The sequence below is a fragment of the Quercus lobata genome, chromosome 3, assembly GCF_001633185.2.
Source record: "Quercus lobata isolate SW786 chromosome 3, ValleyOak3.0 Primary Assembly, whole genome shotgun sequence".
NCBI lineage: Eukaryota > Viridiplantae > Streptophyta > Magnoliopsida > Fagales > Fagaceae > Quercus > Quercus lobata.
The window spans coordinates 29,524,790-29,550,260 of NC_044906.1; the positions used below are offsets into that span (position 1 = coordinate 29,524,790).

The 25,471-nt window shown below is 34.6% G+C and overlaps 4 protein-coding genes across 4 annotated transcripts; 3 read left to right on the forward strand and 1 right to left on the reverse strand.

Moving 5' to 3' along the window:
• Positions 1 to 2,119: 2,119 nt before the first annotated feature.
• On the reverse strand, positions 2,120 to 3,320 carry LOC115982995. Its single transcript, XM_031105764.1, has 2 exons — positions 2,820 to 3,320; positions 2,120 to 2,637 (listed from the first exon to the last, which is right to left on the reverse strand). Exons 1-2 carry the CDS (start codon positions 3,282 to 3,284, stop codon positions 2,161 to 2,163), a joined length of 942 nt encoding a protein of 313 aa, XP_030961624.1. The 5' UTR covers positions 3,285 to 3,320; the 3' UTR covers positions 2,120 to 2,160.
• A 5,177-nt stretch (positions 3,321 to 8,497) lies between these two features.
• LOC115982216 (putative pentatricopeptide repeat-containing protein At1g69350, mitochondrial) lies at positions 8,498 to 11,338 on the forward strand. Its single transcript, XM_031104753.1, has one exon. It carries the CDS (start codon positions 8,593 to 8,595, stop codon positions 11,068 to 11,070), a length of 2,478 nt encoding a protein of 825 aa, XP_030960613.1. The 5' UTR covers positions 8,498 to 8,592; the 3' UTR covers positions 11,071 to 11,338.
• A 4,559-nt stretch (positions 11,339 to 15,897) lies between these two features.
• On the forward strand, positions 15,898 to 20,008 carry LOC115979688. Its single transcript, XM_031101753.1, has 3 exons — positions 15,898 to 18,880; positions 19,161 to 19,230; positions 19,340 to 20,008. Exons 1-3 carry the CDS (start codon positions 18,848 to 18,850, stop codon positions 19,825 to 19,827), a joined length of 591 nt encoding a protein of 196 aa, XP_030957613.1. The 5' UTR covers positions 15,898 to 18,847; the 3' UTR covers positions 19,828 to 20,008.
• A 1,174-nt stretch (positions 20,009 to 21,182) lies between these two features.
• LOC115980901 (polyubiquitin-like) lies at positions 21,183 to 24,384 on the forward strand. Its single transcript, XM_031103100.1, has 2 exons — positions 21,183 to 21,302; positions 22,545 to 24,384. Exon 2 carries the CDS (start codon positions 22,545 to 22,547, stop codon positions 24,147 to 24,149), a length of 1,605 nt encoding a protein of 534 aa, XP_030958960.1. The 5' UTR covers positions 21,183 to 21,302; the 3' UTR covers positions 24,150 to 24,384.
• Positions 24,385 to 25,471: the final 1,087 nt, after the last annotated feature.

Below are 25,471 nucleotides of genomic sequence, written 5' to 3' on the forward strand. Positions count from 1 at the left end.
ATCACAACCTTGTCTTTTCCTTCTATTCCTTTTCCTAACCCAAAAGTCCCACACTCCCACATGCTACTAGAGCAAGACAACAACAATGACAAGTGCTGCCTTACCTTCAATCCATTGTAACTTGTAAGGTTAGTTTTTCTTTTTTCTTAATAAAATTTTTTGATTAATTATTTATAGTTTATACTAAAAAATTATTGTAATTATTTATTGTTATTAACCTATTATATTAGTTAATTTAGTTTAATATAGCATGTAGTTTATAAAAAATTAGTTTAGTATAACTGAATATGTGTCAATGTATGCATATGAGTGTTTATATATAAATGTTTTATATTTATATATGTATTTTGTATTATTAATATTGATACTCTGAATCTATGATAGTGTGACTGTGATGCTTAATTTGTGTACATAAAAGTTGTTAATTGATTATAAATTCATGTGTTCTTATTTGTTTTTAGGTATATAAAAAAATGGGTGATAGGAGGGAAAGAAATAAGGAAAAATATCCCACTTAGGATCATTGTGTATGTATTAATGATGTTAAGACAAGTAGGCTTAAGCTTAAATGTAATTATTGCTCAAATGAATATTGGGGTGGAGTCATAAGAATGAAAAACCATCTGGCACATACTCGTAAGGATGTTAAACCATGCTTGAAGGTGCTCAAAGAAGTTAAAAATTATTTTGAAAAACATTAAAAAAAATGAGCAACTTGATGATGAGTTTTGATGTTGAATGTCTTCAAGAAGATGAATTACAAAAGATTGGTAGTGATAATACAAAAACGGGAACCATGGATACGTATTTAAAAGGAAAATCAAATCCTAAACAAGTGACTTTACTTTCCTTGGTGAAAGATTGTACTACAACTTGTTTGGCTATTTGTAGATTTTATTATGCTCATGCTATACCTTTTCATTTAGTTAAGAGCCCTTTGTTTAAAAAAATGATGGACTCAGTTGCTAATTATGGCAAGGGATTGAAACTCCCTACTTATCATGAAATAAGGGTAACTTTCTTGAAAAAATGGTAGAAAATATGCACTTTACATTAGATAAGTATAAAAATGAATTGAAAAAAATAGGTTGCACTTTGATGTCAGATGGATGGACGGATAACAGAGAGAGGTCTATCACAAACTTCCTTGTCAATAGTCCAAAGGGAACAATTTTTCTTAAATCTATTGACACCTCTGATATTTCCAAGAATACTGAAAACTTATTTCAATTGCTTGATTCTTTGGTGCAAGAAATTGGAGAGGAGAATGTGGTACAAGTAGTGACAGATAGCACTTCTGCTTATGTTTCATCTAGTGAAAAATTGATGGAAAAAAGACGTAAGATCTTTTGGAATCCTTATGCTGCCCATTGTATTGTTTTGATACTTTATGACATTGGTGATTTGCCTGTGCATGCAAATACTAAAAAAAAAAAAAAAAAAAAAAAAAAAAGCAAAGAAGATCACTGTTTTTATTTATTGTCATATTTGGGTGCTTGATTTGATGAGAAAATATACCTAAGGGAGGGAATTGGCAAGACAATGTGTCACAAGATTTGCCATTGCTTACTTAACTTTGAAGAGTATATATCAACAAAAAAATTGGACTAAGGTCTATATTTGCATCTAAGGAATGGGCTAAGGGTCCCTATGCAAAGAAAAGTGATGGCATTAATGTCCAATTAATTATCTTGAGTGATCCAAAGTTTTGGCCTATTATTAAATTGTTAGGAACCCGGTGGTTCCTAATGGAGATTGATGGAAATTATAGGGGAATGGATGGGGATTGTAGGGAAATTGACTTAATTCGAGGTAGTCACCCTCCATAGAGAAAGAGAGAGATTAAGACAGAGAAAGAGAGAGATTAAGAGAGAGAAATGCACTAACAAATTGGTTTATTCTTCATTGATTCCTCATATTGGATTACAATCATTTATTTATAGGAGACTAGCTCTAATCTCATTGGTCCACATGGCCTCATCCTAATGGTTCTATTATTCCCCATGTGCATTAGTAATTCCAACATGTGCTAAATGTGATTAACATGCTTGGAATTGTAACTAACTAACTAACTAACTAGGTTCTATTATTCCCCATGTGTATTAATAATTCCAACATGTGCTAAATGTGATTAACATGCTTGGAATTGTAACTAACTAACTAACTAAATCTCAATACAACAATTATTATCCATATGCTTATAGCATTCCTAACATTTCCCTCCCCTTGAAAACACCTTGCCCACAAGGTGTTGTTGTGAAATAACATCTTCATCAAAGGAGATCTTCCAATGGACCAATACCGTAGTGACATTTTGGTCACCATATTCATGCATTTCTCTTTGACAAGCGGCCCGGTGCACATGAAGGTTTCTTCTTCGTAGATCTTCAAACTTTGCTCAAAGTCTTGAGCCTTCAATGGTTCTTCAATCTTCAAGGTCTCATTGGTTCTTTGAACCTTGAAATGTTCTAGTATCCTCAAGACCTCATTTGATTCTAGAACCATTAGAGTTCTTGGAGCTTGTATCTTGGATTCTTGGATCACCGACACTTGGATTGCCAATTCTTGAATCATAGACTCTTGAATGGAAGCCTCCATTGGTGCATCAAGAATGGGTTCTTGGAAGATCATCATCACCTTCTTTGTTGATTCTTTCGACTGAACTTCAAGGGCAGCATGTACATGTATATCATCATCCACTTTGACACAAAAATCAACATCTAGGCTTGCAACAACAGTAGTAGATTCTTGGAACTTGATTTGTTCTTCGGGTTTCATTGAATCAAGAGATTGTAACTCCTCTTCTGTCATGTCATCACCTTCTTTGTTGATTCTTTCGACTGAACTTCAAGGGCAGCATGTACATGTATATCATCATCCACTTTGACACAAAAATCAACATCTAGGCTTGCAACAACAGTAGTAGATTCTTGGAACTTGATTTGTTCTTCGGGTTTCATTGAATCAAGAGATTGTAACTCCTCTTCTGTCATGTTCTCGAGACCCTCTTGCAATCTTGAGAGCTCCTCCTTCATGGCCATGTTAGATTCATCCAAGGCCTTCATCTTCTTTGAAATATCCTTAGATTCTTCTAAAGCTTTGTTCAACAATCCTTGTATTTTTTTCAAAAGTTTTCTTTCATCAAAATTGCCCGTCTCTGGATCAACGGCTCTGATACCATTTGTTAGGAACCCGGTGGTTCCTAATGAAGATTGATGAGAATTATAGGGGAATGGATGGGGATTGTAGGGAAATTGACTTAATTCGAGGTAGTCACCCTCCATAGAGAAAGAGAGAGATTAAGAGAGAGAGATGCACTAATGCACTAACAATTGGTTTATTCTTCACTCATCCCTCATATTGGATTACAATCATGTATTTATAGGAGACTAGCTCTAATCTCATTGGTCCACATGGCCTCATCCTAATGGTTCTATTATTCCCCATGTGCATTAGTAATTCCAACATGTGCTAAATGTGATTAACATGCTTGGAATTGTAACTAACTAACTAACTAACTAGGTTCTATTATTCCCCATGTGTATTAATAATTCCAACATGTGCTAAATGTGATTAACATGTTTGGAATTGTAACTAACTAACTAACTAAATCTCAATACAACAATTATTATCCATATGCTTATAGCATTCCTAACATTGGTCCATTGGAAGATCTCCTTTGATGAAGATGTATTTCACAACAACACCTTGTGGGCAAGGTGTTTTCAAGGGGAGGGAAATGTTAGGAATGCTATAAGCATATGGATAATAATTGTTGTATTGAGATTTAGTTAGTTAGTTAGTTACAATTCCAAACATGTTAATCACATTTAGCACATGTTGGAATTATTAATACACATGGGGAATAATAGAACCTAGTTAGTTAGTTAGTTAGTTACAATTCCAAGCATGTTAATCACATTTAGCACATGTTGGAATTACTAATGCACATGGGGAATAATAGAACCATTAGGATGAGGCCATGTGGACCAATGAGATTAGAGCTAGTCTCCTATAAATACATGATTGTAATCCAATATGAGAAATCAATAAAGAATAAACCAATTTGTTAGTGCATTTCTCTCTCTTAATCTCTCTCTTTCTCTATGGAGGGTGACTACCTCGAATTAAGTCAATTTCCCTACAATCCCCATCTATTCCCCTATAATTCCCATCAATCTCCATTAGGAACCACCGGGTTCCTAACATAAATTTTGCTTGAAATGTGTGATCCCTTTAATAAAAGTTTTAAGGCTTGTAAATGGTGATGCAAAACTAGCAATAGGCTACATATATGATATATGAAGATATGGATAGAGCAAAAGAGCGAATCCGGAAATGATGTGCAAAGGAGATATGGATCTATATTGAGAATTCTTGAAATTAGATGGGAGCTTTAACTTGATAGGCCTCTATATGCAGCAGCTTATTTTTTCAATCCTAAGTAAGTTTATTATTTGCATTGTTATATATTTTAATCTTAATCATTATATTTTGTGTTCATATTTATTTATAAGATATAAAATTGTGATAGGTTTCATTCTGATTCCAACTTTGTTGCAAGTGAAAAAGTGAGACTTGGACTTTATGAAGTGATTGAAATTAAGGATGTGTCCTACAACTTTGGAGAGGTGTAGGATTGATCTACAATAGTAGAAATTTGATAAAGCTGAGGGTTTGTTTGGAAAAGAAATGGCTATACTTACAAGAACAAAGAAGCAACCAAGTAATTGCTATTGTTATTATTATTATCGATTGTCATCATCATCTTAATGTAGCTTTTTATTTGTTGTTATCATAATTATATTGTAGCCCTTTACAATTTCTTTTGTTGGCAATATAGCATTGTGGTGGGAAAGTTATGGAGTACATTGCAAAGAGCTTCAAAACCTAATTATACGTGTCTTAATCCTAACTTGTAGTGCAACAAGATGTGAAATAAATTTGAGTACTTTTGATCATGTACACAACAAAAAAAAAAAAAAAAAAATCATCTTGAGCAACAAAGAGTGAATGCTTTGGTGTTTGTAAACTATAATATTAATTTGGAGTTGAGACAAACAAAGTGAGAAGAGAATGGTGACTCATATGATCCAATTTGTCTATCGGGTATGGAATCTGATGATGAATGGATTACCGAAAAGGAAAAACCTTGCTTGCCAGAAGATATTTCATGGATGGACATTCATGAATGTTTTGAAGTTAATGAGGAATGATGTAGTAGAAAAAGAAAGAGAGGTATAGATTTATATTAAATTGAAAATTTCTTTTCTATATTATGAATAAAATGTTAATTTTGACAATATTTTTTTTTTGTTATTATTTTTATAGGTCCAAGAAATTTGAATGCCAAAAAGAAAAGTAGAGAAAAAGTTATTGAAGTTGAAGAACCAGAAGAGATAGTGAATGTTGGAGATAAAGAAGAAGATGTACAAGGAGATGTCAATGATGAAATGATTTTGCAAGATGATGAAGACGATAACTTCATTGACTTCGACTATGGAGATGATTTTGAAAGCTGAAAATTGATTCTCAAAAAAGGATAACAAAAATACAAGACTAATTTTATTTTATTTTTTAATATGATAAGTCTAATGTGTTTTAATTTTTTTTTTAATGAAATGAAATAAATATTATCTAGTTGTATTACCATATCAAATATATCATGAAACTATTATTTGTTATTTTTCAAAATAACAATAAAGGAGAGTGTGTAATAGAAATATATAATTAGAATTTCCTTTCAATTAGTCCGACCCTTTCCTCACCCACAACACTTGAGAAGTGCCTCAATAGCTTCTTCAACAAAAATCAAGCCTGCCTATTAGGCCAAATATTTAATTTACATATGTATTATAGTTACCATAGGTAAAGAATATAATAGCCACTATTTATTTAGCTATATTTTAATAGTTATTTTAATATTTTATGTCACTAGCACAATAACAGTTAGTCAAGTGAAAGCACTTAGCCCTCATTTGGAATGAGGGAATAAAATAGAATGGAAATGAATGAAAAAAATAATTTAAGAATATTATTTTCTTCCCTTTTTTTGGGAGTTTTAATAGAATGAATGGAAAGTCTATTTTCTTGTTTAGGAGTTTAAATGAGAGGGAATGAAATGGGTAGGAGGGAACACACATTCCTCTCTATTCCCTTAAAACCTCAAATTTACATTCCCCCTGAAATTGGGAGGAATGAGAAGGAATGAAATTAGATTAAATGAATTTTTAACTAAAACTCTCAAAATACCCCTATATATTCAACCTTTTATTTTAAAAATAGGGGTCTAGTAGTAATTTTTTTCATAAAATGATTCCATTCAATTCTCTCTATGTTACTCACAAATAAGATTACTTACATTTCATTCATTTCCATTCCTTTATTTTAAAACATCCAATCAAGGTTATTTAATTCCATTCCATTTCATTCTTTTCTATTATTTTCCCTTACTTAAATGCATTCCATTCCATTTTCTTATGATTATTTCATTCCACTCCCTTATGAACTCCCAAACGAAGCCTTAGAAAAAGACAAGTGGTGTCATCTTATTGGAAACTAAGTTAGGATAGTTTTCTCGAACCATAAGAAGCAGCATGCACGAATGTGACTAAGTAAAAACATGTGCAAGTCATATGAGTGGTGGCAATCGTTCCTCGTGCAAGATTAATTCATGAAAAAGAGCACGTGAATTGCTAATGTGATGACATGTGTCTATATTATTTTTATATTTATATCAAAAACCATACCACATTAACCACAAAGGTATTTTGTGTTACACTCAAAACCTCTAGAAGATAACTACTTAGTATAACCATGGTTTATAGAACCTAACTTTTATTATATAGTGAAGACCATCAATAAGGCAGAGCCTAAGACCCCATTACAAAAAGGCTTCAAAATCTTAATATAATAATTGGTTTCAATAATTTTATTTTTTAAAAGTATTAATTGATTGGTGTACCCTTGTCCCTCACCTCCAAAATAAAATAAAAAACCCCCGAGGTATTGACAATTCATGTTAGTAGGTTGTATTCATGTTGCTTCTCCCCCCACCCCCACAAAAAAAAAAAAAAAAACAAGGTCTTGTTCATTTCAACATATTTAAAAAGTGACCCAAAAAGATTAAGACATTTTTATCTTTTATAGTTACATAAAATTATAATAATTATTCCTCCCAAAAAAATATATAATAATTATAAAACAATAGTAACAACAAGAAGCCTTAATAACAATATTTTTGGATTAGCTATGGATTCTCAATATATTAGTTATTGTTAGCCACATAAATTATAATAATTACAAACAAATAAATTCTACAAAAATTATATTTCATAATGACAACAATTAAAGTACTAATACTATAAAATTAAGCTTCAAAAAAAAAAAAAAACTATAAAACTATAAAAATATATATTATAATTTCAACCCAACAAAGTTCCACCCAAATTGAGAAATACACAATATATGAAAAGAAAAATGAAAATAAATTCTCTCTCTCTCTCTCTCTCTCTCTTAGATACATAGGTTATGGATTTTATAGTTTCAATGAAAAGTTTATCAATATAACCATTAAAATTATTTTAAAATTACGTAGTTTTATATTTAGAGTTCATACTCATATTAGATAACCTACGAAAACCAAATTGAAACCTTCACCCCCCCCCCCCCACAAAAAGTTGAAACCTTTAACTATAAAGAAAAATGAAAAAAAATTCTCTCTCTCTCTCTCTCTCTCTCTCTTTATTTTAGATACAAAGGTTATGTATTTTATAGTTTCAATGAAAAGTTTATCAATATAACCATTAAAATTATTTTAAAATTATGCAGTTTTATATTTAGAATTCATACTCATATTAGATAACCTACTAAAGCCAAATTGAAACCTTCCCCCCTCGGCCAGTTATAACTTAAGCGTGTCAAATCATCATCAATCAAGATGACCAGTGACCCCAGTCTACAATTATAAAGGTTAAGCCATTTTGTAATTATACTCTAGTTAAATAATATATTATAAATCCGGTTTAAAACACTAATATTACTATTTTCGTGTATGTTCTAATAAGTATTACTGTTTACTCACAAAAAAAAAAAGATCAATGATTTTGCATATCAAAAAAAGCAAGAAAAGTAGATTAACTATTATCAATTAAAAATGAGATGTTAGCAAAATCTAAATACAAAAATTTAATTAGTAATTTTGCATTTTGAAAATATTGAAGAATAGTGGTAATCAAACCAAATATTTTTTTTAAAAAAAATCTCTCTTAAAACTTTTTTTTTTGTTTTTTGAGAAAGATCTCTCTCTTTTTTTTTTTTTTTTTTTTTTTGAGAATGAGAGAAAGATCTCTCTTAAACTTATCTCTTTAAAACCCAAACTATATTGGATTGACCTTCTATATAGTAGTATATGATTTTTATATTTTTATTTTTTTACTTAGTTCATTTATATGGATCCTTAATTCCAGGTCCCAGCTCGACAAGGAGAGATAGCCGTTTAACCTAAATAGTGATCGGGTATGATATATATTCTCTGATGCTCTCTCTCTCCTCCACACCATATGCTATAGCATTGGGTCTGGACTCCATTCTATGTTCTTGTTCCACTTCCACCACCATGCACGCAAAACTCTCCCTTTCCTCTCTACTACGCTCCTTATCCCAATCCCATGCCAATCCAAACCAACCCAAATTCTCTCTCTCTCCACAACCACACACACACCATGCACTCACTCTCACTCACACTCCAATCTCCTCACTCTCATCTCCAACGCCCACTCTCTTCACCAAACCAAGCAAGCCCACGCCTCTGCACTTCTCAACGCTCTGCTCCCTCACAGTGTCTCTCTCTGCGCCTCCTTAATGCTCAGCTACTCCACCTTCGGAGACCCCGCTGCCTCTCGCTTTCTCTTCCAGCAAACCTTTCGCCATTGCCGCAATGCCTTCTTGTGGAACACCCTTATTCGTGCCAACTCCATTGCCAAAGTATTTGATGGGTTTGAGACTTATAATAGGATGGTTAGGACCGGTGTTCGACCCGATGATCATACTTTCCCTTTCGTTCTCAAGGCGTGTTCGGACTATACGGAGGTCCGGAAGGGAATGGAGGTTCATGGGGTTGTGTTTAAGCTGGGTTTTGACTTGGATGTCTATGTTGGGAATACCCTTTTGATGTTTTATGGGAATTGTGGGAGTTTGAGTGATGCAAGGAAGGTGTTTGATGAAATGCCTGAAAGGGATGCTGTGTCGTGGAATACTATAATTGGGGTGTTGTCGGTTAATGGGTGTTATGGTGAGGCGCGTGATCTTTTTAAAGAGATGAATTTGGAATCTGGGTTTAGGCCGAATTTGGTAACTGTTGTTAGTGTGTTGCCGGTTTGTGCTGGTCTTGAAGATGGGGTCATGGTGAGACGTATTCATTGTTATGTTGTGAAGATTGGTTTGGATATTCACGTGAATATTGGCAATGCGATGGTTGATGCATATGGGAAGTGTAGGAATGTGAAGGCTACAAAGCAAGTTTTTGATGAAATGGTTGAGAGGAATGAGGTTTCTTGGAATGCAATTATCACCAGTCTTGCTTTTATGAATCGTAATTTGGATGCCTTGGAGAGATTTGGTTTGATGATTGATTCAGGGTTTAAACCGAACTCTGTTACCATTTCTAGTATGCTGCCAGTGCTGGTCGAGCTAGAACACTTTAAAGCAGGCAAGGAGATTCACGGGTTCAGTATAAGGATGGGTATCGAGGATGATGTTTTTATCGCAAACTCATTGATTGATATGTATGCAAAATCAGGCCGTACAACTGAGGCATCCAATGTGTTTTATAAAACAAGTGAAAAGAATGTTGTCTCTTGGAATGCCATGGTTGCTAATTTTGCTCAAAACAGGCTTGAGTTGGCTGCAGTACAACTAGTAAGAGAAATGCAAGCTCATGGTGAAACTCCCAACTCTGTCACCTTCACAAATGTTCTGCCAGCTTGTGCACGACAGGGTCTTCTTCATCCTGGAAAAGAAATCCATGCAAGGACAATTCGCACAGGATCTGGCAATGATTTATTTGTTTCTAATGCTCTGACAGACATGTATGCAAAATGTGGCTGCCTAAATCTTGCCCAAAATGTCTTTAATATCTCCCTTAGAGATGAAGTATCATACAATATACTAATTGTAGGATACTCTCAAACTAGTGATTCTTCAAAATCTCTGAGTTTGTTTCTGGAGATGAGGCTTACAGGTATGACGCATGATATTGTTTCTTTTGTGGGTGTTGTATCAGCTTGTGCAAATCTAGCTGCAATCAAGCAAGGCAGAGAGATCCATGGATTATTAGTGAGAAAGCTTTTTCACACTCATCTATTCATTGCAAACTCACTATTGGACTTCTATACCAAATGTGGACAAATTGAAATCGCTAGTAAGGTCTTTGACCAGATCCAAATAAAGGATGTTGCCTCTTGGAATACTATGATTTTGGGCTATGGAATGTTAGGTGAATTGAACACTGCAATCAATCTTTTTGAGACAATGAGGGAAGATGGTGTAGAATATGATTCAGTTTCATACATTGCAGTTTTATCAGCTTGTAGTCATGGAGGGCTCATTGAGAAGGGGAAGAAGTATTTTGAGGAGATGCAGGCTCGGAATATTAAGCCAACACACATGCACTATGCTTGTATGGTTGATCTTCTAGGCCGAGCTGGCCTAATGGAAGCAGCAGTTGAGCTTATTAAAGGTCTGCCTATTGTGCCAGATGCCAATGTCTGGGGAGCTTTGCTTGGGGCATGCCGAATTTATGGGAATGTAGAGTTGGGGTGTTGGGCAGCAGAGCATCTGTTCAAGTTGAAGCCCCAGCACTGTGGGTACTACATTCTTCTTTCAAACATGTATGCAGAAGCAGGAAGATGGGATGAGGCAAACATGGTTAGGGACTTGATGAAGTCAAGGGGAGTGAAGAAGAATCCTGGTTGTAGTTGGGTACATATCGGCGACCAGGTGCATGCTTTTCTAGTTGGAGAGAGAATAGAAGGATTGGATACAGATATTTGGCTTGCAGAATGCAGTTAATTATATTAACGTGAAGAAGCCATCAAATCAGTTGAGATAAGAAGTTGTCTCTTCAAGGATGGTTCAATCTCACTCATGCTTAATCTCAAAGAGATCAGTTGCAAAAGGTGGTGTTATTACACAAATGCAATCCTCATTGAGCTTATAATTAAATGACAGGACATGCCTAAGTAGTCATGATTGATACCAAAAGATCATATTGATGCAACAAAGAGTGCTATACAGGATGATCATCTTCAGGGATATTCGTTTCAACTTTTCCAACAAGGTAAGCACCAACACCAGCTGCCTTTGTATGAATACCTTCACAAACTCTTTCAAAAGTGACATTGTAGAACCTACAAGTCTAGAACCAGTGATTGATTCGTGAAGCCTTCCCAGTTATCCCCATAATATAGTTTAAATAAATTGATGGTACTAAGAAGGCTTTAGCCAAGGCTGGTCTACAGTTATTCCATGTGTTGTAAGTGCAAGATTTGCTTTTGGTATTGAAGCCTTTTACCTTTAACTGAACCAAGGAAGAGGAAGATGATGGCATCAAATGCTTCCATGCTTAGATTTGAAGCCACACATATCCTCATTAAAATATATTCTAGGGTCAGGCAGCCTTTTTTCTATATTTGCCAATTTTTGTTGTAGTATAGCTCACATGTTTCTTAGAGCATCTCCAATAGCATCGGCAAACACAAAATACTCTCTATCTTAGAGAGTATAACCACAAAATGCTGCTCCAATGGTCTCTCTAAAAAACAAAAAGTTTTTTTCCTAATCTACAGTACCTCTCTTGACCAACCAAGCAGCTGTAGATGCTCCAAACGATTTTCTCTCCTTAAAAAATTCTAACAACCGAATTAAAAACATTTCTTTCTCTTTGCTCTCATTTTCTTTGTCTCGCTCTCTCTGTCTTCTCAGAACAAAGGAAGTAGAAGCTCTCTCTCTCCCACAAAATGACCAAACGGTGACCTTCAGTTGAAGTTCGGCTCAACCACTTGTGAGGAAGAGCAGAGATCTGAGAACATTGGCTCAACCAAGAAAATCGGTACCCAAAATTTTGATTGCATGGTTTTTTCATCGTATGAAGTAGATTTCATCTCTTAGCCACCAATGTTTAAATTTATTGGTATTTTCTACAAGTTGATGATTTGGTGGTTTTGAATGATTTCCTATTGTTCCTTACATTTGCTACTATCTGGGTTCTAGGTTTTGGTTTTATCGCTCTAGAGCACTGATTTGTACATCTGGTTCAATGTTTTGGATCTTAATTTGAGTTTTCTGCATCTGGTTTTTCTGCATTTGGCTCAATGTCTACTTCTGTATATGTGCGCTACTGCTGCATAATTACTTTTGTAAATGTGCAATTGCTTCCTCAAGGATTAATATCTATATAATTATATCTTCCCTGTGGTCCTTATTTATGAGTGTCAAATTGGTATAAAAAAGAAAGGCAGGGGAATAGGGGATCTTTTGCTATTTTGTACAAAAATAATTAGCTCCTTCACAACCAGAGTCTAAACATTGAATATTAGACAATGGTCATTGAGCCTTTTGAAGTTGTATAAATGTGGTAGGACATTAATAGGAAGCACATTGGTGTTGAAAATAGAGTGGGAATTTCACTGAATGAGGATGAGCTTTACATATTTAACCCCCTTGAATAGAAGTGCAAAGGCTTTTTGTGAATTTTTTTTTTTTGGGGGGGGGGGGGGGGGGGTGGGGGGGTGGGTCATGTTCAAGCATTTTGTTCTTTCAATTTCTTAGGAAAAGCCATATGAGGTAGCTCACATTAAAACCAAAAAAAAAAAAAAAAAAAGATTTTCTCCAGTGAAAGTGAATTTGGAATATTTGAAACACTATTAAGCCAAAGCAATGTGCAAAATTTGGCGAAATTGGATAGTTTCACTATACGAAATTAAATACTTTTAAAAACTTAATGCAGTTATGGACTTATTTGTCACTTGTAAATAACTTCTCATGCCATTTGTTTTTATAGACTTTCAACAGCTAAGCATTTCTAGTTGAATTGTTCATAAATTGTGAGTTTTTGCTTCTTTATCACAAACATTGAATATAAGTTTGAGCTGTTTATTTGAGCTTAATGATGCAATATTTAAATCTGCAGATTATGGCTTAGCTGCTTTAGCAACTGCTGCAATCATGGAGGCAGTAGAAGTTGTAATATCAGGAGTCTTTGCTATGCATGAATGCCTGATGACGCTTCCAAACTCCTGGCCCAGCTACGAAAAAGATAATTGCTATTCATTATTGGTTAGAATTTCAACGTGAAATTTTGGATGCTACTGTCCTTTGTTTTCTACATCTATCCTAGGGTGTTAATTTATTGGTTGACCCACGTGGTAGGTATTAATGGTATAATTATCCTAGGATGCTAGAAATTTTCCATATACAGACACCTGCTAAATACACTATTGTTGCCTGCTCAAAAAAACAAAAAAGAAGAAGGGAATTATGCTGAACTTCAGGTCTCATAAAGTGTTTGTCCAAATTCATGTACAGACTCATGCAACCATGCTTATTGACTTGTTGTCAACTAATCAAGCTGATAAAAACATTCAAGAATTGCTTCAGAAGTCTATATAATGCAGCCATTGGAGATTTATTTGCTATTATGTGGAAAGGTTTTGGCTGTTGATGTATATATGCTTTGAGTAAATTTTATACTTTGTACAAGATGATATGTCTTTTAAATTTTAAGCACAATATTGTTAGTTGCTTTAATTGTTTGGTTTTTCTTTGCAATTTCTTTGCGTGTTAATGTTGCTGCTTTGAACCTATTTTCATGAACCTATTATAAAAATTTGGCAGATATGAAGTTTATGTTAATTCTTGTTTTCATAAAGTTTGGCAGTTTCATTAATATTTCTTTGCAATTTCTTTGCGTGTTAATGTTGCTGCTTTGAACCTATTTTCATGAACCTATTATAAAAATTTGGCAGATATGAAGTTTATGTTAATTCTTGTTTTCATAAAGTTTGGCAATTTCATTAATATTTTTTTCAAAATTTGACTTAGTCAGTTCATGGTAAGACAGTCATTTGGAAAGTTTTTGCACTGTTCTTTTTGTATGTATTATGATTATTCATTATTGTTGCATGTCATATGCTAGATGAAATTTCTTTTAGACATGATATGTAATCTTTTAATTCAAATAATTTTTTTCCTTGTCCTGTTATAGATTTACATCTCTCGTCTGTTGGATTCTTGCATATCGCTAGCGTTGAGTTTGTAGGTTTTAATAGTGTTTTGTTGATCATGAAATTGGTTGATCAATGAGAATTTTGTGGAATCAACTGGATAGCGTTTTGTTATGAAGTAAGGAACAAATATCTAGATGAATCTCTTTTTTTTTTTTTTTTGTATTTATTTATTAAACTAAGCCTACAAAAGATTTGCCTAACTGGCTAAATATATTTAATTGTGATTAGCCCACTAGAAAAAGTTGGATTAGGTAAATTTTTGGCCATCAAGATCAAATTTTTAGTTTTAAAAATAATTTTGTTTGAAGAGATTTGTTTTACTAAGGATACTACTAAGAAAAATTTTAGTTGCTAATATTGATCTTCTGATAAGGACCAATCTAATGACTGATTGGTAAAAATATTTTTGTGGTAACAACATCAAAAGGATTTTTTTTTTTAATATTTAAATTGGTCATTTTAATCTTTTTTTTTTTATATTTTTTATTTTATTTAATAACAATGAATCAAGTTTGAGATCTGATATAATAAAATGAAACAAAGACAGTGTCAACCTAACTTCAGTTGAGTTTCTGACAATTTTAAAGATTCTAACGGATGTTGACAGAAGGGGCTCAGTGATGTGGGTGCAATGCATGAGGGATTTAAATTGCAAGTATAATAGTCAATAGACCAATTTAGAAGCGATCCCAAACATAGAGTGTTATGCATTTTTGCCTAAAAATTTTGGTGTGGTTTTGCAATCTTTCTAGTCAGATTATAAATTTTAACAAATCTGATGTGTTTTTCCTGAGCAGTGTAAAGAATCTGCTTTAGCTCTTTTTAAGGTTAAAGAAGCTGATAGACTTGGTAACACCTGGATCTTAATTGAGATTTTGGCCAGAAGAAATCTGACCTGTTTAGAAGTCTGGTTGAAGGCAAAACTGTTGTCTCTGGCTGGAAGATTGACTTTGCTCAAACCTGTGCTTACTTCACTGCCTCTCTATCACTTTTCTTGCTTTAAAGCTCCTACAGAAATTTGTAAGGAAACTGATAAAAAGCTTATTTATTTTTTGGGACCATTTAGAAGGTGTTGGAAAGTTCATTCTATGAATTTGATCACAATTTGTTTTTCAAAAAAGAGAATGGGGGCTGGGTTGTAGGAAAATGGGACCCTTGAACAAAGAGTTGTTAGCTAAACAATTTTGGAGAGTTGCTTTGAACCAAATTTTTTTGTTATTTAAGGTGTTGCAGGCCAAATATTGTGAACGAAATAATATATTCAGTGTTAGGATGAAATGTTTTGATTTTTGGGGTTGGAGGTATACTCTCTTGTAGAAATTCAGTTTTGACTAAGGCTAAGTGGTGCGTAGGGGATGGTAAATCTATCCCAGTTAATCACTCTGCATTTATCATGAAAGAGGGGGTGGATAATGGTCTTAGTTCTTCCGTGCATTCTGTGGCAGATCTGATTAATCAAGATGGAAGAAAATTTGCTAAATAGCACCTATCCAAACTTATTTAGTTATGTAGCACTTTTTGGAACTCAAATTTGTCAAACGCGAGTTCCAAGTGAAACTCGAATTTGGTAAACTCAAGTTTCACTTGGAACTCGAGTTTGACAAACTCCAGTTCCAAAAAAATGCTATATAATTAAATAAGTTTAACTCGGTACTTTTTTCCTAAATATTTCCAAAAATTATGCTGTTTGGCAAAATATGCCCTCAAGATGGATTTTGTTGGAAGACCTTTTTCATTAAGACCCTTTACCATCCTTCAGTGGCAGATGAGATTTTAAGATTGCCTCTGTCCAAGGGAAATCTTAAGAATAAGGTCATTTAACCGCACTCACAGTCTGGGAATTATTTTGTGAAGAAAGAGTATCATCCATATAAAGCACAAAAGCTTAGATGATCAATTGAGTTCTGCTTCTTCTGTCAGTCAGAAACTTAGGACCAGGTTATGGAAGCTGAAATTGCCTTTCGAATACTTGGTCTTTTCTTTTGGAAGTTAGTACACAATGCTTTACTTGTTAAAGAAAAGTTGGTTAAAAGACAAATTATATCTTCTGCATGTGTACTTTGTGGTGACAATGAAGTGATTGCCACTTGTTTTTATCTTGTTCTATTGCTAGAGCAGTTTGGTTTGCTCGTGTATGTGGTGTCAGACTTGATCTGTTGCAACCATAGTCAATTGGATTTTGAGTAGAACATTGTATCAATGCTTTTTATGAGGATGGCTCTGTTAACTCCTTGTTTATGGCTGTGGTGGTTGGGAGTTCTGTGGTCTGTGTGGTTTTTCAAGAACAACGTTGCTTTTGAAGGCTGGTCTATTTCACCTAATGTGATGGTAAAATATGGAAGGGGGTGGATGGTTAGTTGTTCAGATGTTAATGCTAAAGTGCAGGTGTTCTTCTAAAAGAAATAAAATCGACTGCCTTTGTTTTCGAGTGCAAGGACAGGTTGGGGAGAAGTATGCTGCTTGTATGTTATAGTCAAGCAGTGACAACCAGGAAATAATGCCACTTTTTAAGCTCTCAGGAGGCTCTAATGTGTGCAGAGGGTGAATGCCTTGATAGATAATCAACATATTTTGCTGGATCTTTATAAAGAAAGTTGTAGCAGCTGGAAGTTGACAACTATTTCTAGGATATCAGAGCATTAAGGGGATCTTTTCTTAATTTATGGTAGAAATATGTTGATAGAAGAATAGTAGGTTGTGAATCAAATTTTGCTAAGGTAGCAGCTCAATACTATTATGCATCCTGTCTGAGTACTTAGCTTCTATATTTCTATCAAGTATCTTTTCTTGATAATGTATTAGAAAGAATGTGACAAAATTTCTCGTCCCCTTGGTCCATTGCTTCAATACTACAGGGGGTGGCTATGGCCACGACCACCTGCCCCTTTTCTAAAGTCCAACCATGGCTGACCAATGGATGCATTCAGAGTTAGTTAGACTTCGATCACTTGGTAAGCTGATGCAGAAATGATATAATATTGCACATCTATAATTTAAAATGTGAGACTAATATGCTTTTAAGGGGGGGAATAGATTTTCCAGATTTAAGGCATCCTGTAATTGATAGAACACCTTTCTTCATCCAATGCATGTGACCAAACTTTTCAAGTTTACTCCCTGCTAGATCAAAAAACTAGCCCCAACAAGCGATGGTCTACCTTTGTTAAGATTGTGCCTCTGATACACGTGTATTTAGTGTGAGTGTTAAATTGGGAAGGATGCCAAAGAAGACTGAAATCGATTAAGTTAATACGGACGATACATTTTATGGTAAGACCAGTTGCAATAATGCAGAGCCTTCCCAAAGCAGCCACAGGAATTCCGTACATGGCAGCTTGAAGTTCACATTAATGGCAAATAGGGGATGATGACAGATATTTTCCCCAGAGCCAAATTAAAAATCACATTTGTTGCAACACCAGTTCTCCAAGAATCTGCCACATCCTGCACTGGACTGCAAGCAATATGCATCACAACTATAAGTTGATGGGTGCAAATTGCACAATGCAATACATACAAATATACACAAATGACCAAATTGTTTCTTTTATGAGACAGTTTTGCACAATGCATAGTGACAAATTCCTCTAAGTGAACGAGGTCAATTAAACTTTTTTTTGCTCTCGCATAGTATATCCTCAAGGCTTTCAACCAAAGACTAATCATTGTTCACACTGGATGGGCCCACGAAGGAGTAAAGCACTAGCCTAAAAAATTCTTTTCAAAGTGCAGGTAGCAGGACTTGAACTGGGGAGCACATCCAATCGAGCCCAGTACAAACACCTTGAGACTGAGAGGTCAATTAAACTTAATACTTAGTATCATCAATTGCTAATTTCTTCATCAGCCAACATTGGGGATTTCTACATCCATTTCATTTTCAAACAAGCTTCTACTGGCTTGCACACTGCCAACAATGACAATTTCATTGGGTCAATGTGCAATGGGTTACAGATACTACAAATGTGTAGAAAAAAAAATCCATACTCGTGTGAAAAATTAGTAATGAGTTTTCAAGGTTTAGTGTAATGTTTGTTTTGGTCCCTCATAATACTTTTTTTTTCTTTTTTCTTTTTTTTTTTACAAGGTCTACTTTTTATCTTATATAATTTTTATTATGATGGTAAAATAAAGGATCAAACTAGTCTTTTAATTACTGTGACACAAAATGTACTTATCTTTGGAAATCTCCTATGTTTATTCTCCCAAATTTCCTTTTAACTAGGAAATCACGATTTATCTCAGTACCTAAACTATCTTAACATGCTTTCAGATTTCCTAAAAAGAAATTAGGATAATGCACATGGCTGGCATTTAATTTCAAATATAAAGAAGATGCATGTGAGGTTTGAAAGCATTCAAGAATTTAATTAAATTAAGGCAAAGATCATTCTAAATCTCTGCTATAAATATCAATCTTTTTATTCCCTTCAGACCACAAGGCATCTCTACCAGCCTTCTTGTAAGAATTCTTCACTAACCAAAATACACAAGTATTTGACAAAGGGAAAACAAAACAAGAACTTTCTGTGTTTGGCTGTGAAGGTTTTGAACCCACTTCAATGGACTACTACCACGTCTGTCCTCAACCTCAGGTTGATTAATCTTTTATTCATCTCAAGTGGTTTCTCTTGTATTTATTTAAAATTGTAAAGGAATTTTGGAGTTCTTGTCTGTGTACTCAGTGATCTGACTCATGAATTTTCTCATTAGTTCCCATTAGCACTCAAAAAATGGTTAAGGTTTTAAACCCATGTGTGTGCAAGGCACATGAGTTGTTACTTGTTATACCTTTAGTTCACTAGCAAGCAAAAATCTATATCATAAGCATATATTTCACTTCAATGACTCCTTTTATTCCCTGAATGATTTCAGTTACAAACTTACATTGTCAAATTATCCAGTCCAAAATCGAATCTGAACAATTTGCTGTCAAAAATGCATGGTAAGTCCATTTTTTAATAAAACTAATTGTGATTTTGCGCTTTATAAGTTTATATAGTCATACAGATTTATACTTACTTTCATATCCTTTTTGTTTGTAATTTTGGTAGGAGAACATAAAGTTTTCATTGATGCACAAGGAGCTGTGAGAATTCAAACTACTATACAACCCCAAGAGTTCATGCAGCTTCTTGATCAATGGCAGAAAAGGGAGCTTCCATATGAAGCAAGGGTGGAAAACCACAACCATGTTATGCAAGTAGGAGAGCTCCAACAATTAAGTAAACTTGAGAGGTTGAAAAATGCAGAGATTGTTCAATCTAGAAACTGGAAACTGACATTCAATGACTACAAAGATGGCAATAATAATGCTCAAAATGGTGAGAAAAATAACAATGGTCCCTCCAATCCAAAGCCTGCAAATAACAATGGTGCTGGACCAAGTCATGGTGGATGTGAGAAAAAGAACCATTGTTCTTGTGCCTTTCGTGATGGTGGGAATGGTCATGTGGTGAAAAACAAGCCCCAAACCCACACTATCTATGTTGAATTCCCATATGCTTCAAATGGATGTGTATCCACAGCAGAACTACTATGATTACCATGCACCACCACCACCCCCACAGAATGCCCACTACGTGGACATGTCATGTGGTGATTATGAGCCAAAATGCATCGTGATGTGAATTGAAAATTGCTTGGTTCTTTTAAGTCACCATCCAAAAATATTGATCTCATGAATAAGTTTCTTTGTTTACCTTAATATTTGTTGGTTTAGTTCTAAGATAAATGTGTGCTTTTTGTTAATTTGTGAACATTTTATGCATGGAATTATTTCTATCAAAGCTTAAGGATGCAGTTCCTTGTGGTATTTTGAGATGGAGGGTGATCATTTTTAGCAATCAATGTCAATAAAATCGAATTTAGCAAAGAAGATTAAAAGAATTGTAAACCCAAATTTGTGTAGGATTAATTTGTAAGTTTAACTTATAACTTCATACCATGCTGTCCAAAACAGATCAATAGCAACGGCATTTCTCCAATAGTCCAATGTCACAATAAACAAAATCATTCATAGAGGGATAGGTTTGGTACAGTGAGTTTCCAAGACCAATTTTTCCACATGAGAAAGGGTCTATCGGCCATTACATTAGGCATACCTTAAGTGCATTTTAGGTGACTATTTGGTATCCCATTTTGAAACCGCATCTTTTCAAAGCATAGCTTTATTAAATATCACATTTTTCAATTTTACAGCCTTTTAAATAATCAATTTTCCAAAACTCAAAATATAAGTTGTACCAAACAGAAATGCTCTTTCGAAAGAACAAAGTTGAGCTTCAAACTAGTTTGGCGTCATTTCCTCCAACCCACTACATATTTATAAAACCATCTATGTGAGTTATCTAAACAAATCACACGACTCATTAAAAATCATGTAACTAAACTATACACAAATGGTATATTTAATCATTATATAGTAGGTTGGAGATGGCTTTAGAGCTAATCTATTCTCTTTTAGGAATTTGCCACCCATTTGGTAATAAAAACTGTTTAGAAAATTTAAAAAGAATTAATAAAAAGTTGATAAAAAAGGGTTATATAACATGAACTTATAACCTCAATTTTTAGTTTTTCAAAGTTTTTTTTTTTTTGAAGGCAGCTTTTCAAAGTTTTATATACATTTAAAAAAAAAATTAATTTAAAACTTAAAAAAAATTATATATATAACTACTTATCTTGTACGGAAAAGAAAGAAGAATTGTGAAACTTAAAAAAAAAAAAAAAATAATGTATATAACTACTTATCTTGTACGGAAAAGAAAGAAGAATTGTGTTTCTTTGCTGTTGTTATACGTAAAAAATAAATTCAACGTGCACGCAAAGAAGGACCCTTTATTTACACGCATACGGACAGGTATACATCTCCTTTCTTTCTTTTATTACCTATAAATACTCTCTCTATTCCTCACAATCGCGCATCTCTCTCTCTCTCTCTCGATCAAAGCTATTAGGTTTTTCTGATTTTCTCTTTCTCTCAGCCTTTTGAATTCGGTTCTTCTCTTCATCAAGGTGAGCTTCTCTTCTCTGCCAAAATTCAATTCCTTGTTTAGCTGTCTTTGCGCTTTGATTTATCTGATTCTCGATCAGAAAATTTTGCATGATTTTAGGGTTTTTGGTGGTTCGATTTTATGTGGTTTTTTTTTTTTTTTTGGGTATGAAATTGACGATTTTTTATTGTTTGATTGCTTTGATTTTGTATCAGACTTGCGTATTTCTATTTGATTTTAGGGTTTGTTTGACGCTTTTGTTTTGTTCTTGACAATCTTTTCGTTTCGTTTCTGTGATTTCATTATATATGAATCTGGTGGTTTAATGTCTAGTAGATTTGATTGTGGATTGGATTCGTGTATTTTCTATGTGATTTTAGGGTTTCGGTCACCACGAAATGGTTTGGTGATATTTTTGTGTATGAATTTGATGATATTTATTGTATGAATTTGGTGATTTAAGACACAATAGGGTTTCTGTAATTCTGTGTGATTTTAAGGTCTAGATCGTGTTTTTATTATTTGAAAATATTTTTTACATGCATATAATATTTTTAATTGGTTTCTTTGTATGGATTAAACAAATACTGGTCGATTTCTCTGATTTTTTTTGTATCTTAAATAAAGTTCCAAATGGGTCCAACAAACAAAATAATGTATAAAGTACTTCCTCTTAATTAACAATTATTTAAGGGAATGAAAACAAGAGTAAAAATATGGGATATGGACAAGTTAGCTTTTCTTGTGGGTTTAATAAAATTCTTTGGACCCCAGAACTAGCTGTGTGTTGATTGATATTTACAATTTAATTATTGAGAAATTTGAATTTAATTTAGTTATATGTTGTTTAGTTCTTTGATTTTAATTTCAAACTTTTCTCTTTTAAAGACTCCAAATCAATTGATAAAATCTTAATAAGATTTGTACAATGGATTCATTTATTACTGGATGTGGACATTGATTTGGCCAAGAGCCCAACTCTGATGTTTCCAATGGAGACACCCTCCCACCCATTGTTGTAATTATTGATTTTTCAAAAAAAGAACATGGGCGTTGATTTGATTACTTTAAATTACGCACTATCTTCCAACCATGTTAGTATCTTGTCTGATTTCTTGCGTTTTTTTCATGCTAAGTTTGATAGTGTGTGTAAATTAATAGGATTTCAGTTTTCTTGGGTTCCTGTTAATATATTCTGTGTTGGTTTATTTTGTTTTATTTTCTACATGATTCTGATGGTTCTTGTATATGTATCTATCTGCAGATGCAGATCTTTGTCAAAACTCTTACTGGAAAGACCATAACTCTCGAGGTTGAGAGCTCTGATACAATCGATAATGTCAAAGCAAAAATACAGGACAAGGAAGGAATCCCACCAGACCAGCAGAGGCTGATCTTTGCTGGAAAACAGTTGGAGGACGGTCGTACTCTTGCTGATTACAACATCCAGAAAGAATCAACCCTCCACTTGGTTCTTCGTTTGAGAGGTGGGATGCAGATTTTCGTCAAGACACTCACTGGGAAGACCATAACTCTTGAAGTTGAGAGTTCTGATACCATAGATAATGTGAAGGCGAAAATTCAGGACAAAGAAGGCATTCCCCCAGATCAGCAGAGGTTGATTTTTGCTGGAAAGCAACTCGAGGATGGCCGAACTTTGGCCGATTATAACATTCAGAAGGAGTCTACACTCCACCTTGTTCTCCGCCTCAGGGGTGGTATGCAGATATTTGTTAAAACTCTTACAGGAAAGACAATTACTTTGGAAGTTGAAAGCTCCGACACAATTGACAATGTCAAAGCGAAAATACAAGACAAGGAAGGTATTCCTCCAGATCAGCAGAGGCTGATCTTTGCTGGAAAGCAGCTTGAGGATGGTCGAACATTGGCTGACTACAACATACAGAAAGAGTCCACCTTGCATTTGGTCCTCCGCCTTCGTGGTGGAATGCAAATCTTTGTAAAGACCCTCACTGGCAAGACTATTACTCTCGAGGTTGAGAGCTCTGATACAATTGACAACGTCAAAGCAAAAATTCAGGATAAGGAAGGTATTCCACCGGACCAACAGAGGCTTATATTCGCTGGAAAACAGCTGGAGGAGGGCAGGACTTTGGCTGACTATAATATCCAGAAAGAGTCTACTCTTCATTTGGTTCTAAGGCTTCGTGGAGGGATGCAGATTTTTGTGAAGACTCTGACAGGAAAGACCATCACCCTTGAGGTGGAGAGTTCTGATACCATTGATAATGTTAAAGCAAAGATTCAAGACAAGGAAGGGATTCCTCCAGATCAGCAGAGGCTTATCTTTGCAGGGAAGCAACTCGAGGATGGCCGCACTCTTGCTGATTACAATATTCAGAAGGAATCAACTCTCCATCTTGTCCTCCGCCTTCGTGGTGGTATGCAGATTTTTGTGAAAACTCTGACTGGGAAGACAATCACTCTTGAGGTGGAGAGCTCCGATACCATCGATAACGTGAAAGCTAAGATTCAGGACAAGGAGGGTATCCCACCAGATCAGCAGAGGCTCATCTTTGCTGGAAAGCAGCTTGAAGATGGCCGCACCCTGGCTGATTACAACATTCAAAAGGAGAGCACACTGCATCTTGTTCTTCGCCTTCGAGGTGGTATGCAGATTTTTGTGAAGACGTTAACAGGCAAGACAATCACACTCGAGGTGGAGAGCTCTGATACCATTGACAATGTGAAGGCAAAGATTCAGGACAAGGAGGGGATCCCACCTGATCAGCAGAGGCTCATCTTTGCAGGAAAGCAGCTGGAGGATGGTCGCACACTTGCAGACTACAATATCCAGAAGGAGAGCACTCTGCATCTTGTTCTCCGCCTCCGTGGTGGTTGTGTTTAGTGGTGGTTGTGTTTAGCGGTTTCAAAATTGGCACTAGTACAATCAAGTTGGGTTTTACTATGGGAAGATTTAAATAATAACTGCTTTATATTCTGTATGCTTTGCATTTTGATGTTTTGAGATAATAGACCCTTTTATTCTCTGTTTGAGTTTTCATGGTTGTTTTGAACATTATTTTCTCTAATTGTGTTTCATATGTGTGGTACTCTTAATATGATATATGATTTTAGTCTGATTTGAGCTGTGTATTAATGATTTAATCAAATGTGTGGTTATTTCAATTATTACATGTTTTATTTGAGAAGCTGGTTTGCTTTTGGACCCAAATTCATGCGTTTGAGTTTTTAAGCATGCTCATCAGATGATCATTGATCAGTCTTGTTTTGGTGTCCAGAGGGGGGCAGTGTAGAATAGTTGTAGTTTCAAGAAATATTTCTTGTAAGTATTGGGTCTAATTTGTTCTGTGGTCTTTCATGCACAGAGGGTCCTTTACCAAATAATGCTTCTTAAAGCTGGAGTGTTTTGTTTTAATGCAAATATATACCGTTTTCATGAAAGAGAATGTGTTTTCTTTTCTATGTTGGTATAGTAATGGGCATTTACATAAAACACGACAAAGTCTCAAGTGCTGTGCTTGCACTCACTACTACAAACGTTCTCCTTCCTGTTTTCCTTTCGTCTCCTTGGGTTCTTGTTTCTTAGTGGATGAGAGTTTAGACTAAAAATTTGGTGAGGAAATTGATGACAGAATTTTAGTTTATTTTTTAATATGAGTTACATAAGAACTATTTTTTGTTATTATAGGAAATTCACTGACTTTATTCAATTATTGAAAGAGAAGGTACATCACGATATAACGCATGCCGTAAGAAGCATGGCCTCTCAAGTAGCATCGTCGTCTATAGAAGACAGAGTGTTAGTGTTTCGCTAACAAGTGAGCAGGACAGTTGCCATGGCGGCCAACATGTGAAACCACAGCAGACATATAGTTCCAGAGAACTGATAGTGCCACAACAAACTGCTACAATGGAGGTGGGAGAATGTGTATTAACCAGTAATGAATTAACCACCACTAGTGTCACCCTCCAAAATAATTTCATTAAATTCAGCATCTGGTGCTGCAAAATCTGCTCCTACAAGCTAATTAAATCATCAAACTATAGGCTAATTAAATTATTTGGGCTACTAAACCACAAAACGGAAAAATTCATATACATATTTTAGAGAAACAAGCTCCAGCAGGTGAAATATTTCATTTGGTCCAAAAAATAGCCCATCTTGTCAAAATTCACTAGAAGACACAAGACACAAAGGGGGTGGGC

Excerpts from the sequence above, each read along its gene's own strand:
- LOC115979688 (XM_031101753.1), top strand. The coding sequence starts at position 18,848 with ATGGACTACTACCACGTCTGTCCTCAACCTCAG. Across the intron at positions 18,881-19,160 it reads ACGTCTGTCCTCAACCTCAG|TTACAAACTTACATTGTCAA; the intron begins GTTGATTAATCT and ends GAATGATTTCAG. Across the intron at positions 19,231-19,339 it reads TTTGCTGTCAAAAATGCATG|GAGAACATAAAGTTTTCATT; the intron begins GTAAGTCCATTT and ends TAATTTTGGTAG.
- LOC115982995 (XM_031105764.1), bottom strand. The coding sequence starts at position 3,284 with ATGGAGGGTGACTACCTCGAATTAAGTCAATTTCCCTACAATCCCCAT. Across the intron at positions 2,638-2,819 it reads CGAAAGAATCAACAAAGAAG|GTGATGATGATCTTCCAAGA; the intron begins GTGATGACATGA and ends TCAACAAAGAAG.
- LOC115982216 (XM_031104753.1), top strand. The coding sequence starts at position 8,593 with ATGTTCTTGTTCCACTTCCACCACCATGCACGCAAAACTCTCCCTTTC.
- LOC115980901 (XM_031103100.1), top strand. The coding sequence starts at position 22,545 with ATGCAGATCTTTGTCAAAACTCTTACTGGAAAGACCATAACTCTCGAG.